At 42.5% G+C, this 19,722-nt stretch overlaps 2 protein-coding genes across 2 annotated transcripts; one reads left to right on the forward strand and one right to left on the reverse strand.

The window, feature by feature from the left end:
• Nucleotides 1-10,283: 10,283 nt before the first annotated feature.
• On the reverse strand, nucleotides 10,284-12,897 carry LOC116126160 (ATP-dependent 6-phosphofructokinase 3-like). Its single transcript, XM_031411860.1, has 12 exons — nucleotides 12,627-12,897; nucleotides 12,322-12,368; nucleotides 12,184-12,223; nucleotides 12,024-12,086; nucleotides 11,792-11,929; nucleotides 11,540-11,698; nucleotides 11,397-11,450; nucleotides 11,224-11,292; nucleotides 10,997-11,126; nucleotides 10,634-10,899; nucleotides 10,494-10,542; nucleotides 10,284-10,415 (listed from the first exon to the last, which is right to left on the reverse strand). The coding sequence occupies exons 1-12, from the start codon at nucleotides 12,879-12,881 to the stop codon at nucleotides 10,291-10,293; spliced, it is 1,395 nt and encodes a 464-aa protein (XP_031267720.1). The 5' UTR covers nucleotides 12,882-12,897; the 3' UTR covers nucleotides 10,284-10,290.
• A 3,395-nt stretch (nucleotides 12,898-16,292) lies between these two features.
• Nucleotides 16,293-18,293, forward strand: LOC116126154 (proton-coupled amino acid transporter 1-like). Its single transcript, XM_031411856.1, is given in 5 exon segments — nucleotides 16,293-16,568; nucleotides 17,034-17,161; nucleotides 17,279-17,483; nucleotides 17,776-17,806; nucleotides 17,809-18,293. Coding segments are annotated over 5 exon segments (1,125 nt in total).
• The last annotated feature ends 1,429 nt before the right edge of the window (nucleotides 18,294-19,722 follow it).

A 19,722-nucleotide genomic window follows, 5' to 3' on the forward strand; every position in this document is an offset into this window, starting at 1 on the left:
GTTCGAGTCAAGGGGTGGATTTGGGGGACGAGTATGAACGTGCCCCGACTATGGTGGTAATGCCTGAAGGGAGTGTTCCGGTCGGTGTGCCGACCGGAGTTAGTGTGGCTGCTCCTGGGTCGAGTGGAGCTGGGCCGAGTGGCTCGGGTTGGTATGGTAGGAGTGGGGAAGACTCCGGAGGAGCTGACAGTCCCTCTTCGTCCGGTAGTAGCTCTGAGGAGGGGCCGAGCCAACAGGGCAGTGGGATTCTGACCAGGGATTATCCGCCCGTGCTGAGGGACGGTGACGTGTGGCGCCTCCGTACACTGTATCATATCCCTGGTTCTGTTAAAGTCTGGACCCCGCGGTCGTACGAGCGTGTTGATTGGGAGGCTGGAGGTTGGGTCTGTGTGTACGAGAAATGGTTTCACGATGGGTTGAGGTTGCCTGTGCCTCGCCTAGTCTGGGAGGTGCTGAATCATTTCATCATCGCCCCCTCCCAACATATGCCGAACGCCTGGAGGCTGTTGATGGCCTTGGAGGATCTGTGTGTTCGGCATCAGATTGTGTTCGGGTTGCACGAGCTGCTGTACTCGTACTTCCTGAAAGAGAACGATAAGGAGAAGGGCCGATATTTGCTAAACTTGAGGCAAGATCGGTCTCATCTGGTGACCGACCTGCGGTCTAGTGACAAAAACTGGAAAGACCGTTACTTCTACTTGAAGGGTTAGGCCGTTTTCGGAGAAAGGGGCATGGGCGAGATCCGAGTCGGGTGGCGAGCAATGGTGAGAACTTCGTGTTTCTTTCGTACTTTTGATTACTAAATCTTGATAGTTTTTTTGTTTGTAGAGCTCGATTTCAATCGCGCTGGGCAGAGCGGGGACGGCTTGGAGTAGCTACCCAGAGGGTGTTAGCCATCCCATTGGAGCAGAGGATTGGCGAGTGGTGCTGGCAGAGTCTAATATGAGGAGCAGTATTCTTGGGCGGAGTAGAGTAGCTATCAGAGAGGTACTCCCTTCCCCTCAATGAAGCAGACTGGGATGTGCTCCTGAGTCGATACTCCAACATACATTTTTGGTGAGTCGGGTGAACCCACTAACCGTTGGAGAGTTTGCACTTGCAGAGTCATCATGAGAAATTGACTGTCCCGAGCGCGAGGTGAATCCATCGCCAGGCGTCGAGAGAAGAGGAAGAGAGAGATGTCATGAGAGCGGATGTGGGGGCGAAGATGTATTGGCGACGCCGCCCGGTCGGCAGCATCGACGTCACAGCCCTCGGCAGGAGTCGGGTTGTCCCAGGCTGGTTGGGATGAGGAGGGTCGGGACTATCACTATACGATCGGCTACTGCGTCGACTTACTCGGACGCGACATCTATGAGTAAGTGGCCGACTCCTTCTTGTTCCCCGCGGACGAGGCGCGTCTGAACCAGATGGGTGTGGTTGCTGCCGTGACTGGGGTGTATCCCGCGTCGTTCAGGTATGGCCGTACTTGTTTATTTTCTTGTTTGATTCTGTTCTCATTGCTCAGTTTTGTTTTGCAGTATCACTAGCAGGTCTCCATCTGAGGAGGTCTGGCGTGGCGCAGGAAAAGCGGAACAGGATATATCCAAGGCCAACGCTGGTTTGGGCAGAAGGAGGCAGATCCCGAAAGGACTGAAAGGAGAGTCAGCAGCGCCTCCTGGGATAGTGAGGCTGAGGTCGAGAGGCTGCGGCGCGAGTTAGCGAGAGGACGCGCGAGGGCGAGTCCCTTAGGGAGCAGGCATCTCATTGCTGATGACGCCATTATTAAGGCCGAGGCGAGCTCATGCTGGAGTTAAAGAAGGACAGACCTCTCATTGGGATCCGGATGAGGACATTTTGCTTATGCGGGAGTTGTTGGAAGAGGAAATTGGTCATCCGTGGGGCAGGGCGAGGGCAGGTGCCTGAGCTAGTCAGCCGGGCTGTTGGGGACGTGAGCGGCCGGCTCCGGGGCCGAGCACTAGTGGTGCTTGCCTGGGACTGACTTGAGGAGGATGAGGCCTGTGCCGAGGAGCTTAGTGCCCTCTTTTTTTTTTGTATTTTGGGGCCTGCGATGCCCTTTCATTGCGCGTCTGTGCCTTTCTGTATTTTGAACTTGGGTGTTGGTGCCCTATATATATGACTTTTGACTCTGTTGGTTTCTCATGTTGTTTCTTTGGATGATCACTGTTCTTTGGTCTCCCTTGTATTTGTGCATGTACCTCATCGTGGCCTGAGGCTGAGACACGTAGGTCTTATGTTGGGCTGGTTGGTGTTGACCCCCAAATTTACGGTTTAGGAATCATTCGTTCGGTCGGGGTAACCGAGTATGTGTCACTAGATGAGTTGCGGTGCATCTTTAGTTCGTTTCTGGTTGGATGGGGCTGGACCCAAGGTGCCAAGTCTTGGATCGTGCAGGCCGATCTTACGGTGTTCTCGCGAGTCGGGTGGGGGGATTCGAGCGTGAGTAGTTCATCGTCCGGGTTGACTTGAGGGTGTCCGTGCGTATATCGGGCATGGCCGATTTGAAGGTGTTCGTACGTACGTCGGCATGGCCGATTTGAAGGTGTCGTACGTACATCAGGCATGGCCGATTTGAAGGTGTTCATACGTGCATCGGGCAGGGCGATTTGAAGGTTTAGTCTACTACGCGGATGGCGATTTGAAGGTGTTCGTACGTGCGTCGGGCGTGGCCAACTTGGGGTGTTCGTATGTCTAGGGCAGGGCCGATGAAGGTGTTCGTAAGTACATCGGGCAGGGCCGATTTGAAGGTGTTCGTACGTACATCGGGCCTGGCGATTTGAAGGTGTTCGTATGTCTATCGGCAGGGCCGATTGAAGGTGTTGTACGTACATCGGCAGGGCGATTTGAAGGTGTTCGTACGTACATCGGTCATGGTGATTTGAAGGTGTTCGTAACTTGGTTCGAAGATGAAAATTACTGAATAGTACTTCATTGAGTATCTGCCAAAGGCCGACTGTCTGAGAGGAGTGGGATAGGCCCACTCATCCTTTATAACAATGAAAGAAATGGAAACAAAATTCCAAAACGAATGGGGTTCACCTACGAGTAGTAACGTTTGAGGTGAACGACATTCCAACTGTTGTTGATGTCTTTGCCTTCGGGGGTCTGGAGTTTGTGCGCCTTTCCCGCTTCTTTGATTATTTGTAGGGGCCTTCCCAGGTGGGTCCGAGTTTGCCAGAGTTAATCTCCTTGGTGTTTTGGAAAACTTACGAAGGACCAGTCGCTATCCTGAAAGTGCGGATCTCACGCTGCGGTATAATGACGGGCGGCTTGTTGCGGTAGACTGCGTTGCGGATGCTCGCTTGTTCCCGTAGATCACACAGTGTCTAGGTTCTGGCAAGGTTTTGGCTATTTGATTTCTCGTCCGCCACTGGAGCCTGGTGGATGCATGATATTTGGCTGGGATGACTGCTTGAACCATATGTCAGGGAGAACAGTGTTTCGCCAGTTGATGATCGAGCCGTGTCGGTTCTGACCAGAGGACCCGGGTAGCTCGTCCGCCCATGCGCCAGCTTTGTTAATCGCTTCTCAGTGTTGCATGATTGTTTTGTTTGACGACTCGGCCTGGCCGTTAGACTGGGGGTTGCGGGGTGTCGAGAAGCTAACTTTATCCCCACATGTCACAGAAATCTGAAGCCCGAACATGAACTGGGACCATATCGGTGACAATCTCTTTTGGTATTCGAACAGGCAGATCACGTTTTTCCAGATGAAAGCTTGACTCGGTCTCTTACTTGGGCCAAGGCCTCGGCTTCGATCACTTGGTGAAGTAGTCTGTCACTGCCAACATGAAGACCCGTTGCCCTGGGGCAGTAGGTAGCTTTCCCACAATGTCCATTCCCCACTTCATGAACGGCCATGCGTCAGAATGGAGTGGAGTGTTTTGGTGGGAGGTGTGAGGCGTGAGCAAACCTCTGACAGTTGTCGCATCTCTTTTGTGAAGCGATCGAGGCGGTACGGATAGTCGGCCAGTAGTAAACCGCGGTGATCACTCGGTGAGCAAGACTACGTCCCCCTGCATGGTGCCGCATTCGCCTTCATGGAGTCGGATAGAACCTTTGGGCCTCTTCTGGGCTTATGCATTTGAGGTAGGGGCCTGAGAACGACTTTTGAGGAGTTGACCGTCATGTAGGGTGAATCTGGCGACTTTTGCTTTCAATCGGCGTGCTTCGTTCTTGTCAGCGGGAGCTCATCGTCTTCCAGGTACTTCACTATCTGATTCATCAACAGTCGGCTTGCTCAATGCCCATGGCTTCTATGGAGAATTGTTGGGTGGTGGTTCTTTCCAGTTAGCTGGCCACTGCATGAATAGGAGGGGGATGGATGACTCAGAGAACATGGGAGTGCTGAGCCAAGGTTGGCGAGGGGCGGCGCATGGTTGTTCTTAGCTCTGGGGATCTGTACTATCGAGAACTCTTCGAATTCGGCCTGCAACTCTTTGACCATGCTTAGATAGTATGTCATTTTTGAGTCAGTGCTTGGTACGTACCTTGTAGTGATTGACCACGAGTGGGAGTCTGACTTCACTTCTGTATTTGCGCGCGTTTCTCTGGCCAAGGTAAGTCCAGCTAAGAGGGCTTCGTATCGGCCTCGTATTCGTGCACTTGAACCCACACGGACTGCTCGCTGGAGATGTTCCTCTGGTGTGATCAGTACATTCCGAGTCCGTTCCGTGACATTACTCGATCCGTCTATGGAGAGTCCACTTTGAAGGTGGTGCGCCGTTCAGATAGTAATTCTTTTTCGGCCTGGGCGGTTTCGCTGGTGTGAAGTCGGCAATGAAACTGTGCTAGTGCTTGGGACTTGACGGCGGTGCGTGGTTGGTTGATACGTCGTACTCGCTGAGGTCTACTGTCCATTGCATGAGTCGGCCTGACAGCTCGGTTTGTGCAATATTTCTTGAGCGGGAATGAGGTGATCACAACTATAGGATGGCATTGGAAGTACGGTCTGAGCTTCCTGGATGCATGGATGAGGGCAAGGGCAAGCTTTTCCAGTTGGCTGTACCGAGTTTCAACGCGAGGAGCGACTTGCTAATGTAGTAGACCGGTGACTGCTCGTTCTCTTCTCGGACTAGTACGCTGATATGGCCGTCTCTGAGACCGCTAGGTAAGCGTAGAGTTCTCCCGTTCATGGGTTTGGACAGCAGGGGGGTGTAGTCAGATACCTCTTCAGCTGTTGTAGGGCTTCTTCGCATGACAGGGTCCAATCGAACCTGTGGATTTTTTGAGGGGTGGAAGAAGAGGTGGCAATGTCAGCGGACCTGGAGATGAAGCGGCTCAGGGCGGCCACTCGTCCTGCAAGACGCTGGACGTCTTGACGCAAGTTGGGGATGGTATGCTGAGAACCGCCTTGATCTGGTCGGGGTTGCTTTATTCCTCGCGAGTAACCATATAGCCTAAGAATTTACCTGATAGACGCCGAATGAGCACTTTTCTGGGTTCATTCATGTTGTATCCGGAGAATGGCGATGCCTGGCTAAGGTGGTCAAGGGTGTGTTCAGCAATCAGGGATTTGAGAGCATGTCGTCGATGTAAACTTCCATGGTCTTCCCTAAGTGGTCAGAGAACATTTATTTGACCAGACGGTAGGTGGCTCCGGCGTTTTTCAGTCCAAACGGCATTACTTTGTAACAATAGGTTCCCCTCTGTGATGAAAGCTGTCTTTCTGGTCGTCCGCATGCATTAGAATCTGATTGTATCCCGAGAAGGGTCCATGAAACTGAGGAGTTCGTGCCCTGCGGTCGCGTCTACCATCATGTCAATATGTGGGGAGGGGGAAAGAATCTTTGGGGCAGGCTTTGTTCAAGTGTGAAGTCGAGCAGACTTTCCACTTCCCGTTCTTCTTCTTACGACTACGAGTTTGCAGCCATGGGTAGTGGACTCTCGATCATGCGTTGTTTAGGAGTTTTTCGATCTCTTCATTGATGTCTGGTTCCGTTCAGGTGCGAATTTTCTCCTCTTCTGCTTGACTGGCGGGTGAGTCTGGATCTACCTTGAGCTGGTAGACCATGCGTCTGGATTGATCCGGTCATGTCGGCATGGGACCAGGCGAAACAGTTCTGTTCCTTTTTAGAAAACCTATAAGCTTTTCTCTTGTCTCGGGGTCGAGGCGGGAGCCATGTGTGTTTTTTCTCTCTGGGTCATCCGGATGTATCTGTACCTCATCCGCTCCTCCATGGTCGGTTGATCGGGCTCGGTTCGCGGGGGTGGATGAGACTGTAATTGCTATGAGGGTTTTCCCTTGCCTTGAAGGCGTTCTTGTAGCCTCCCTAGAAGCTTTAGGGTCGCCCTTGACTCCCGCACTCCCACCTTGGTTGGGAACCTGATCTCTGATGGAAAGTCGATGGACATGCCCGCATGTCATGGATCCAAGGACGGCCCAAAATGACGTTGTAGGGGGATGGGCAGTCGATCACCAGGAAGATGTCTGTTTGTTCACTCCGCCAGCATAGTAGGAAGGGTGATCTCCCCGATTGTGTACTTTTGTTCCGAGCTGAATCCAACCATGCGTGTCGGTCGTCTGTTGTATTTTTGCTTCTCAGTCCATCGCTTTTACTGCTTCGAGGAACAGGATATTCGCTGACGAACCCCCATCTACGAACACCCTTTTCACTAGGATGTTGGCTATTTGCAGGGAGAGGACTAAAGCATCGGGTGAGGGGCAACCAAGGTGATCGGCTCGTCATCCTCGAACTGAATCGATGGGAGTATGACCTCGAGACCGGATGAACAGACTGGATTCATGGTGGTTGGTTTAGCTACCGCTTGGCCGACGAGTAATTACACATGATTTCTGATCCCCCGGAGATGAGCGAGCAGAAACCCTTAGGTGTCGGTTCTCGCGGAGGGGGCGACTGTTGTGGAGCTTTTCTGGCTAATGGTGTTCTTCCCTTTGTCGGTGAGTAGGTCACGAAGGTGTCCTCTCTTTAGGAGTGCGGCAACCTCGAGCCGCAAGGCGATGTAGTCCGCGGTGTTATGCCATGGTCGTTGTGGAACTGCACCACTTGGTTGTGTCTCTCTTGCCTGGGATTGAGCTTACCAGGCCACTTGCAGCGGATCCCATTCCTTTCATTATCGCTACGACCGGGTTGGTTCGATGCTGAGACTGTATTCTGGTATTTTGAACTGATTCGATCCCGATTGCCTGTTATTACTTCTCAAGGGTTGGCGGTCATATGGTCTCCTGGCTTGCCCATATTCGTGAGGGGGGTTGGTAGCGGTGCTTGCCGGTCTAGGTTCCGGTTTTGTCGTTCGTGGGTTCGGTATCTGGAATGGGCGGCTCGGTTCATCTCATCTTCCTCCCACCTTATCTGGATAACGGCTCGGGCCAGAGTTCCATGGTAGTACAGCCTAGCTTTGTAAGCTCCTTGTATAGTCCCATCTAGAGGAGGCCTTTCCTGAAGCGTCCACAACAGTCTGGGGTTACAGGAATGAATAGAGATCTTCTCTTTGGTGAATCTGCTAACATACTCTCTCAATGGTTCCCTCTCGTTGGATATTCGGTACAAGTCGGCCGACAAGCTTCTCTAGCTTCTTGCTGCTGGCGAACTGTCCACAAAGGTGTCAGAAGCTGAGCGAACGAATCGATGGATCCGTCGGGAGATTCGTGTACACTTGGAGGCGGACCAGACAAACTAGAACCGAAACCTGCAACAAGGCTCTCTAAGCGGTCGGGGTATTGAAACGTAAACATCCGCTGTTTGTACGAGGCTATGTGGTCGTCGGGTCGGTGGTACCGTCATATGGTTTCATGTTGGGGATAGTGAATTTCTGGGGCATGTCAGCCAGGGCGATCTCGTCCGCAAAAGGTGAATCGCCGTAACAATTCGGTCTGCTCTTCTTGGTTGGGATTGGCATTCTGGGATAGCTTCATTACTGCCTCAAAGTCGGGCCAGTTTTAGCCAATAATTGTTCCACAGGGGAAGGGGATACTATCGGGTCATCCCGTCTTACGGGTCTGGTACGCCTCGTGGGGTCATCCCCCGGGGGGTAGACTGACGGATCAGTCCGTGTGCGTTCCTTGGTAGCATTGTCTGTTCATCTTCTGGCTGGATGACTCCCATTGTCACTGTTCTGTTGTTCTTCCCACATAGACGGTCAGGGGAGTGTGTCGGTAGTGTTCGGTCTTTCGGGGTGGATGAGTTCAAGAGCTGAGTGGTTAGTGTGGTTGGCCGTTCACCCCGCGAGGGTGACAGGCAGGAGGGGGTTTGTGTTGGGTTGACTGGGAGGGGAGTGGCATGGTGGAGATGGGATGATCTTCGGATTCTCTATTGTTAGATCGTTTTGATCATGAGGCTGGATGGGTCGACTGGACGCGCTTGTTATGTCTTTATCTCCGTTAGTCAGAACGGAGTAGTCGAGCGCCAATGCGTCAAGGGACGCGGCCCTTACCAGAATCCGAGGGTTGATGCTCTGGTGTGGAGAGGGGTTGCATGGAGGGGATAATGGTGCGGAACCGGTTGGGGGGTGCTTGGTCGGGCAGAAACTCGAGTTATAGAATGACTACTTTCTCTTTTAGCGATGGTTTCGACCTGAGATGCGTTTTCGGCTTCCAGTGCGGCCACCTTGTCTAAGTTCTGTTGCATGAGAGCGGTCAAAGCCTCCAGTCTGGCCTCGAGCGGTGAGTTAACGTCGTCGATTGTCAGCCATGGGATATTCTACGTAGTAGGGTTCGTCACGCCGAATGATGCTAGAGGCCCCACGGTGGGCGCCAAACGTTAGACGTAAAAATCTACCTGTACGGAAAGGGGGGTCTGATCCCGTGAGGTTGAGGCCACTAGCGATCGCTGTACCTGCACACGTAGAGAAACACCGCGTGAAGCGAACGGAAACACAGGGTGGTGTTTGCTGTAGGCACTCCGACGTCAAGTCAGCAAGGCTGAAAGGGGCTAAAATAGTGAGGGCTAAGGAATAAGAGATTACCGGAAGTCTAGTGGTGCGGTGACTGCTACGGCGAATCAGTGAAACTCTCGAGTAAAGAGTCTCGGGTGTGAAGGTGTAATGTTGATGTCCTTTGTGAGAGGGCAGGCCTCTGCTATATAGTGGTCGCGTCTGGTCTCCCCATCCTGGTGGAAAAGGAGTCCTCATTTGACTCTGATGTAAACCCTAGAAGAAATTAGGGTCGGGTGAGTTGTCTTACCCGTGTCCAATAGGAAGGTAACTCGTATAAGAGAATTCGCCAAGTAGGAAAGTGGTCAGATAGGAAGGCGTCTTTGAATTGGAGGTTGATTAGGATAGGAAATTACTATGACAGGGCTGTGGGCTCTGGATTCGTCCGAGGACCTAGGAAATGGGCTAGGTTTGAGAGGCTTGTGCCCGTGATTTGGGCCGGTTGTTACCTCATGTTAAAAGAGAACTACATGGCTTGGCCTTTGCAGGACTGGGCCTGGTCCGTCTTCGCTAATGGTCCTATTCCCTATTGGGCCAAGGACGATTTTTGGCTCTAACAGTGACTATGTAAGAATTATAAAATCAACTCATATAAACATAAACATAATTTATTTTTTCATCTCATAGCCATCACAGAAAAAACAGACGGCAAATTTCCCACAATTCACATTGCCCAGTAGCCTCAACTTCTGGTATTTAACTCTAATAAACAATTAACATTAATTTCATATTCAAATATTGAGTCGTAGCTCAGCTGCAGATATAGAGACGTCCATTAACTCTTCTACATACAATAAACTTTCATATTAACTCAGCAGAAGCAACTCTCAAAGGGCTAATAGTCAAAGTACTTCAAAAAGAAGAGGAGGAAGAAAATCAACACCCGTAAGTACCATAATGCGCGATTGAACCTTGTCGCGCCACACCGAAGCATAACGACGGAACAGAGCAAAAGGGGTCATAAGACGGCAAAATTTAGAGGCTACTGTGGTTTAGGTCAGCTTCTAGCATATAGCTCTCCCCGCTTAACAATGGTTTTGTTGTTGTTCTTCTTCTCCCTCTTTGCTTCTAGTGATATCCTAGGGTCAAGAAGCTTGGCTGATTAGTTGAAAGAAGAGTGCCTGCCACATCCTGTCAGTTATCACTACTTGTTCTGCTTTCAATAATCCGCTGCATTATTACACGCAAGAAAATATTAAACTTCAAAAACCTTGATTTATATTCAACACCAATTGCTTTCCTAATGCATATAATTATCAATCTTAACCTCAGGTGAATTATCTCAGGAGGAAAGTGAAAATTTTGCTTTATTTAGACTTTCCAAGCTTAACAAGTAACAAATGAGATATTTTTTATGGATTTGGAGAACTTACGTGGAATGGAATGAAGCATGCTCCCATTAACAGAGCCAAATTGAAGCTGTATATCCTGCCATTGCACCATGAATGGCACTGTGAGCAAGAAGTGTGCTGTAAACATTGTCAGATGCGTTGCTTGGAACAGCGCGGATCATGTATGTGGGATCTGCAAGAGAAGCAAAAAATTGGTCTGGTTTGATCATCTCTTTCAAATAGCTGCAAAATGGTACTTCTTTCAACTCACCTATATATTTCAGATTTATAGGCATCATTTTCCTTTTTGCAAAGTGATCCTGCAACAGCAAGCATTAAGATTTTAATACGAATTAGAATTGGCAAAAAGCATAAAAAAAAAAGCAATCTAAATTATTCTAGCATCCCAACCTTTATCTTCTGAGATATCCACAACCCAACATCTTGGAGTAGTTTGTTTCCTGAAGCATCTTGATGGTCCTTACTACGCATGCTTTCAGAAAGAAGATCTTGTCCAGCACCTTCAGCTATGACAATGACCATGTGTCCATTTTCTTTTAATCTTTTTTCAACATATTCAAGAAGTCCACCAGGCCCTTCAAGATAAAATGGTGATTCTGGAATTAAGCAGCAGTCCACGTCTCGGCTGGCAAGAGTAGCATACATTGCTATGAATCCTGTTTGAGTATATCAGGTCAGATTGTAATGACAATTTTCCAGATTGAGTTGAAGTACATCGCAATTTTGAATGAATAGCTTATGCCTGAAACTTACCACTGTAGCGACCCATTAACTTGACAACACCAATACCATTCTCAATGCTTTCTGATTCAACATGGGCGGCATTGATTGCTCGTTGAGCCTCCTCAACGGCTGTATCAAAACCAAATGACTTGTCTATAACCTGAACCATGAAAAAAGATATTCACTAAGAGAAGTTCTTCAAATTGAAGTATAAGTTTTGCACTCGAAGACGGTGTAAATATCACAATAAAAATTACCGGAATGTCATTGTCAATGGTCTTAGGAATTCCAGCCACTGCTACTTTGAGGCCACGCCTTCTGATTTCCTGCATAGTAGAGGAGCCATAAGACATTTACCATTTTGCAAAAGATGAAGATTGTTGCTCAATCGTCTGAAACTTAAGGATCAACATCAAATTGCATATATTACCTCAAAAATTAAAGAAGCCCCTCTCTGAGTTCCATCTCCTCCAATAATATAAACCTGAGATAGATACAAATCAAAATCCTCGAATCCAATATATAGTGGTTGCAGAAACAGAAGAAACTCTGTACATTGTGTGAATGCTATACCTGATTAATGCCTCGGTCCTGAATGCTATCCACGATCTTTGAGGTATCATGACCCCCACGCGATGTCCCCAGAATCGTGCCACCTCGCTTATGGATGTCATTCACAACCTTTGGTGTCAGGGGAATCGTATTCCGAGCATAAAAGCCTCTGTATCCTCCCTACAACCGCAAAACAACCTCTTCAACCTGTACTTTACTTCAACACAGATTGACTGTTTGAACATACTTGAAATGAAATGTGCAAGTGCTCACCTCTATTCCCAGAACTTTATTGACTCCATACATATGATGTAAGCCGCATACTATTTCTCTTATTACCGTATTCAGACCGGGGCAAAGGCCACCACAAGTTACAATACAAGCATATACTTCATCTGATTCAAAATAGATCTGAAAACACACGATAAAGCATGTCATGGTTCTGATTTGCATATATACTATACAGAACAAGAAAATTAAGGAACTTCCAGGAAAAATTACAAACCTTCTGACGAGGTCCGGCACGCCTAAAATGCGTCCCTCTTGGACTATCCTTCTGAACAACAATCTACATGAAAGAACGTAAAATAAGAACTAGAACTGCAAAATTCGATCAAAACGATGTCAGAATTAACAAAATTGACACAGCAATAAAATTAGCTTACTTTTTGCGCAACAGTGTCATCAAGGTTAACAAAATATTGCCTGGTAAAACAGAGCATAATATTAAAGTCAAATCATCAACTCTGTGATCATCTTCTATAAACAAATCCATTAATCAAACAAATACAAATAAAACTTACTTAACAACAGAATAAGATGGATTGTCTTGCAATGGATTCGGATATGTCTGCACCACATTAAAATAAATAAATATATAAAATGAAAATGCATCCAAACAAAGCCTTAGCCTCTCTGTTTTTAGTTACCCACCTTTATGAAAAGACACCTCAGCATTAATTAACAAAGTTCCAATTTTTAATTAAATTTTAATATAAAATTTACTTTCTTCATGTTTCTTCACTTTTCCTTCATTTTCTCGTCAACCAAACAGTAGTTAACTAAACAAGCAAAAAACAGAGAGAGTTCAGGGAGAAGACTTAGTTACTGGAAGATCGAGAACATAATCCGTTAAATGCGGAACATCTTCGAGAACATAACCGGCGTCACCAGTAACGATTTTACGTTCCGAATTCTCGGAAGTCTCCATATTGCCCCTGGAGTTCACAGCGAAACTCCTCGGAGACAAGTTGGACAATAAGCGGCTGTGATTGGCGGTTGTTGCAGAGTAAGCGTAGGTAGGATCGAAGCAACGGAACTTCAGAGCGGAGAGCGAAGCGGAACTAGAAATTGAGGAGTCCATGGACAGTAGTGGTGGTGATGGCGGTGGAAGTAAGAGTGAAAGAAGGCATATTTATAACCATTGATGAGACAGTGTTACAGTGAGTGGATGGTGGAGATCGGGTGTTGACTGAAAAAGAATAAAATAGTTTTGAGAAAAAATAAATTTAATTAAAAGAAAGTGTGAGCTGATTGTTACAGTGAAGAGGGAGATACTACAAGTTTTGGGAGATGAATGAAGAAGAAAGGAGAAAGAGTTCGTTAAGCGGTTAGGGAGTCGGTTGGGAATTTCAGTATTTGTTTGGGGTAATTTTGTCCTGTGACCGCCAGTCAATTTAAATTTCCTTTCTTTTGTTAAAAAAATAATAATAATATTATGATACAATTTTTTATTTTCTATTTTAGTATCTTTTACATGTAAAATTAATTTTAACGATGTCTTTCAACAGGCTATCGTCTGTCGACACAAATTTTATGCCTAATTCTGACAATTTTGTCATCCTCTTTTTATTTTATTTTTTTATTTCTTTTTGTCTTTTAAAATCTATTTATTTATTTATTTACGTTAGTTTAATTTTTAATAAGTAAGCACTTTGTAAATTATTTTCTTACCCTTTCACATAATTAAATCCAACACCAAGAAACTAACAATCGTTAATCAAGTTTTAACTCTAAAACAACATTTTTTATACAAAAAAGAGTGAGTTATATATTTTTCTTTTCGTATATGAGTGAATTATCTAATCTACCCTTATATAAGTTAATGTCTATTAGAATTATGAGAGTCTATTTGATAGTTTAAATTGTAAGATTTGGAATACTAGATTCTGAACTTCAGAGATAGATGTAATTATATCTTTTTAAATGTTATTGAAAAAGCTATAACTAAATTAAGGAATATTCTCCCCACGCTCGCAATCGCTAATCAAATCTTAATTCTAAAATAACATTTTTTTTTTTTTTAAGAGAATAGTAAATTTAAGAGTGAATTACATGTTTTTCTCTTCGTGTACGCGTGAATTATCCGTTTTACTCTTATATACGTTAACGTCTATTAGAAATTTAGAATTATAGGGTCTATCTGATAGTTTAAACTACATAATTTTGTATACTAGACCCGAACCCTAGGGGCATAAATGTAATTATATGTTATTGAAAAAGCTATAACTAAATTAACATAAACCTATATATAATAACAACTTCTTGATAACAATTTAATTATATTCTACGAATAAATTACATTAAAATTGAAAAGTCCAATTGCATTAATTATTAGATTAATTATTGGCTCACAAACTTTGAAACGTAGCCAGGTCCAATTGCATGATGCATCAACTTACGCAACCATTCATGCTTGATCACTTGACTTAATTAATTTGATGCCTAATTGTATAAGTTATCGTATCATTAATTTCACTTATCATATCCTTTAATTAATAATTATTTTAACAATTAATTAAAGAGCAATATGAAGTAAGATGATAAATAAATAAATAAATTATTAGATTAATCTTTTTTAATTTGGTGGGTGTTGATGATTTCTTACATCATTCTTATGCAAGAAGTCATGCGCAAGGCCAAGATACAGTGTAATTCCATGCATGGATTGGCTAACATTCAACTCTAGTTTAGGATAATCTAGTGATGATTTTACTTAATTATATTTATTGATATTCCTAATGCTATATGGGTTCTAGTGCTTACATCATTTATCAAATGTTTAATTGATTAATGCAAAAGCGTGCTTGTGTGATATGAATCATGTTTCATGCTATTTTAATCCACATTTAATTGAAACCTAAATTATTGTGACTTTGCTTAGTCACATGGTGGATTGACCTATTTCTTTTTAATTAGTAAATTCCTTCTTATTAGTGAAAAGGGTTTCGGTTTTAATAATGATTCTCTCTTAATCATAGTTTTATTTTAATAATGGGTAATACTACGCTGGCAAATTCTTTCTCACTAATTTTCTTTCACAAATACAACGTGACAGCTCTCAATTGGTCAGCTCGCAATAGACCCCGCCTGTTTAACAAAAGGTTCCGTCTGACTAATTGTGAACTGTCACGTTGCGTTTGTAAGAGAAAGTTAGTAAGAAGAGTTTGTCAGTCTATCTTTATTGTTTAATCAAATACAAAATTATGACTAATAAGCAAATATGGACCACATATGTTTATTAAACGAGAGAAACAAAAAAAATAAGTTGATAAATAGTCGCATTAGGTAAGTAGTAATTTTAATTAATCTTGTTACATATTTGAAATCATTGTAACTTATTCATATTTCTCTATTGACGTTGACTTGAAAATAATTTGTCAATCTACTAATTGTTTTTTTATGGATACCCTTCAATGTGATGTAGAGAAAATATTGAATTATAGACTAATATTAGAAATATAATGGAGATACGATGAATTTGTAACATGATCATATAGTATTTGATAATAGTAAGTGTTAAACAGTTTTCTACGTTATGACTGCTATGAAAAAATGACATGACACACCTTTATTTACTAAAATTTTACAAATTTTACATTAAATATTATGTCGATATAATATTACATTCAACTTTATATTAATATTCTATAGATTGTTTAAAATATTACAAACCTCTTATCTTATGAACTTTATATTTTTGTGTTAAATGATTTTCATACTTTTTAATATTAATAGTAGAGTATTAACTATGATATTCAACGGTATATCTCACATGTCTTAGCTTGTAACAGCCTACACTCAACCACACTTTGGGCCTAGCCCATATAGTTTAAGTATAACCTATGAGGGTCTTGTTACATTGTGGGAATTGGAAAATTATCACTTGTAAAACGGTGAAATTTAAATATCATGTCATTAAAACAATTTTATTATGATTTACAATCTTAGAGATTGCATGAACCAAAAATCGTATTGGGTTTGACAAGACTCAATAAAGAAATAAATATAGTATGGCTTAGTGTCTTAGCCAAATTCTGGTTGGACTTACGCTTAAATCTACTTTGTGAATTGATCGCTCTATGAGTTAGGTTATCCTACAAGTTAAGCTAAATCTAGTTCTAGCCCAACCCACGACAATCCAAGAATAAAAATCAAATCCTATTTACATTTCACTTTAGTCAAGATCTAAAATTTTACTTGAAGTGATAACTCTAATTTAATAAAAACAAGTGATAACACTTCCTTTTTAATTGAGACTCATCTACCAAATAGGATTCACAGTTCTATCAGGGCTCTAACCTCCTTGGTTTACTATATAAAAAGAGGGCAGCCCTCTCTTTATTCATTTAGAAATGTCTGATTTGCCTAGGAACCATCTGATTTGCCTGGGAAGAAGGGATAATGGAATTCCATTCGGTAGATCTGGCAATTATTTGATCATAATTACAGCTTGGGCACTCTAATGTTAAAAGGCAGGGAAGGTAGACTTGGCATGGGTGGCACTACTAATATCAACCATAGATCAGCTTTTGAGTTGGAAGATTCGTGGACATTAATCATCGATGATACTTCAGCAGCCACCATGGAGTGGGCTATGTCCCTTCTACTAAACAATCCGAAAGTTTTGCGAAAGGCACAAGACGAAATCGACAATCACATTGGACATGATCTTCTAATAGCTGAATCAGATTTGTCTCAGCTTCCTTATCTTCACTGCATCATAAATGAAACCTTGCGCATGTACCCAGCAGGGCCCTTGATAAAACACGTATCTTCTTAAGTAACATAATCCTTAGCCCATGTAGGAAGCTGTCTAGCCCTCCCTGAATAACTTCTTTGTTGCGCATTCCTAACACACCACGGCTATCAGTATCCGAGTGGGTTTCCAGGTCTGTATCCGGGTTTTTATTGAACCGCTTCATAGATGAGAGAATCTCATCTGGGTGCTGCAAAAAACAAGCTCAGGTCAGCATAGATGGGCTGGACAACGAGCAGAGGTATGGTAACGGGCTGGAGATCCACGACTTCATCTAACCACACCCCGGGTAATCTGGACAATGCACAACAACAGCCCCTTTTTCTAGACTAGTGCTAATCGTGTGTTGCAATGTTTAGGGTATACTTGATGTTTATCACTTTATCTCTTGTTTCCCGCTAGTGTTTTAGTTAAACGTGAAGAGCATTCTTGGTTTCTCCTATATAATGGAGCTCTTTTGTTGTTAATAATAATCAGATTTCTGTTCTATTTCCACTGAAAATTGAACAAATAGCCATGGCAGAGCAATTGGATCTTCCACCCTTCGAAGCTAGAGGAACAAGCTTCCTTAAAACTTGCTTTAATGGACTCAATAACCTTGTCAGGTTATTGTTCTTATATTGATTTCCATTTTCTCATATATTTTTTCCCCTTATTGACTAGCTTGAAGCATAAGATTTACAGAAGTATCACGTATTAAATTTAGTTGTTTCAAATTTCAGGAATTTGATTAATAACCATTCCATATGCACTCGCACAAGCCGGCTGGTTAAGCCTTGGTCTTCTTCTTGTAATGGCGATTATAACTTGCTACACAGGGCTACTCCTACAGCGATGTATGGACGCCAATTCATCAATCAAAGCTTACCCCGAAGTAGGCTCATATGCATTTGGCAAAAAGGGAAAGATGATCATATCAACTTTCATGTATCTTGAACTTTATTTAGTCCCCACAGGATTCTTGATACTAGAAGGTGATAATTTACACAAATTATTTCCAAACGTTGGCCTTGAAGTAGTCTTTTTAGGGCAAGGGGTATTTGATAAAAATTGTCATTTGAATAATAAATTCAAAAACCTTAATATTAGTATGATATCCTCCATTTTGTTTTGAGTATAAACATACCAATTCCTTGTTACAAATAACATAATTTATCTTAAAAAAGCAATGTCATTTGTAACCAATATTAACTTCAAATTATTTGGTTTTTCTTTACAGGTTCTTTTTATCAGCTTTGGTCTTAGTACTTTAAGTACATGGCCATGGCTGTTCTTGGTTACTCAATGTTTGGTTCAGATGTTTCATCACAAGTGACATTAAATCTACCCACAAGCAAAGTGAACTCAAGGATCGCAATATACACCACTTTAATATGTGCAATCACTAAATATGCCCTTATAATTACACCAGTTGCAAACGCCATCGAAAGCCGCTAGCCCAATTATTATTATAACATAAGGCCAATATGCATGCTCATAAGAACATCCCTAGTGATCAGCACGGTGATTGTGGCTATAGTTTTCCCATTTTTTGGATCACTAATGGCACTCATTGGAGGGATTCTTAATGTGACTGTTTCCATTCTGCTGCCATGCTTATGCTACTTGAAGATTTCTGGAAGTTATCAGAAATGGGGTTTCGAAGTTTTGATGATTGTAGGAATCATAGTTATCGCTATTTCAGTTGGAGTGATGAGAACATACTCATCCATAAGAGAAATAGTTAGACAAATTTGAGGGTTTGAATCCAGATGTTACAAATCTTGTTTGTTTGTAAAGAAAACTAAAAGCGAAACCAGGATTTTTTTGTAGCTAAATTAAATGATTAATCAAACCTTTTTCATAGGAATCTGGATTTTCTGTTCATTTTATTTTACCAAATCTTCATCATCTAACAGGATCAATTATTTTAAATTTTTACTTCTTTTTACAGCTAAAAGATATTTTTAACTTTTTTTCTTAGTAAATTAATTACTGTAAGATAGTTCTCAATCTATTAAGTTTGTGTTTTTATTCTTTTCCCAAGATTTGTCATGAGATAGGATGGTTGAATTTTTTATGACTTTTCTGTATATTCTTTCTCCCTTTTAATGATACGAATTACTTACAAATAATAATAATAATAATAATTAATATACACGTTGTTTCTGTGCATACAAACTTTACATGGATGTAGTGACAAACCCAATATTTTTTGTTGAGGGAGGCATCATCAATTTTTTTAATAATAGGTTTTTTTTTTTTTTTTTTTTTGGTTAAGCCTTGACGGTATGAAGAATTTTATTATAAGAACAAATAAAAAGATTACACTAAACAAAGGGGACAAATTAAACCTTACCTCTTGCAAAAATTTCTACTAAAACGAAGTTGAATGCAAATGCAAAAGTTAACAATTGATAATTTATTTATTGATTAAATCTATAATTGTCTTATAGCAATGTGGATGTTAATTAATTAATTCCTTCCAAGTATAGTATAACTACAAAAATAATAATGATAATAATAATAATTGAACTAGGATTATTGATCTAAAATAATTAAAATTTATTGAATGTAAAAATATTAGAACTAGAAAATAATAGATAATAATAATAATTTAACAAAATAAACTAATAAATTTGAAAGAAAAAAATACTTACTTGATTTTGAAGCAAAAAGATGGAAAGAGAATAAAATTGATTTTGTAAGATAGAAAATTTGATAAATGTTGCTGCTCAATTGTGCATCAACGTGAAGTATGTAGTGAAGTCTATGTAAGGATTTGAGAGAAGCCAAGTCAATATTTTGATGTTAAATCAAGATGAAACCTCAAAAGAAAAACCAAAGAACAAAGATGGAACAGTTTTTAAAACGATTCGGAAGCGATAAACAAATTCTACGTTCACTGTTATTGTATTTCTCTTTGTGTTTTTACACTTGTACTATGTTTACAAAAATGAACTCTCTTTCGCTTTGAGTTTTTTTTTCTCCGTGAATGGAGGCTCTCTCCTTTTTATTCTCCCTCAGAGGGTGGTTGAGAGTTGTTTGAAGGGAAGTTTCTTCTGTAAAATCCCCCAATCCAGATTTGGAGTCAAATTTCTCACTGTTGGATTGGTCATCTTGCAAGCGAAACAACTTTGCAAGGGAATGACACGTGACATGAATCTAAGCGTTGATAGTTAGCACA

Source organism: Pistacia vera, unplaced genomic scaffold (genome assembly GCF_008641045.1).
Source record: "Pistacia vera cultivar Batoury unplaced genomic scaffold, PisVer_v2 Contig176, whole genome shotgun sequence".
Lineage (NCBI taxonomy): Eukaryota > Viridiplantae > Streptophyta > Magnoliopsida > Sapindales > Anacardiaceae > Pistacia > Pistacia vera.

Excerpts from the sequence above, each read along its gene's own strand:
- LOC116126160 (XM_031411860.1), bottom strand. The coding sequence starts at position 12,881 with ATGGACTCCTCAATTTCTAGTTCCGCTTCGCTCTCCGCTCTGAAGTTC. Across the intron at positions 11,930-12,023 it reads GTGCCGGACCTCGTCAGAAG|ATCTATTTTGAATCAGATGA; the intron begins GTTTGTAATTTT and ends GTGTGTTTTCAG. Across the intron at positions 11,127-11,223 it reads CCATTGACAATGACATTCCG|GTTATAGACAAGTCATTTGG; the intron begins GTAATTTTTATT and ends TTCATGGTTCAG.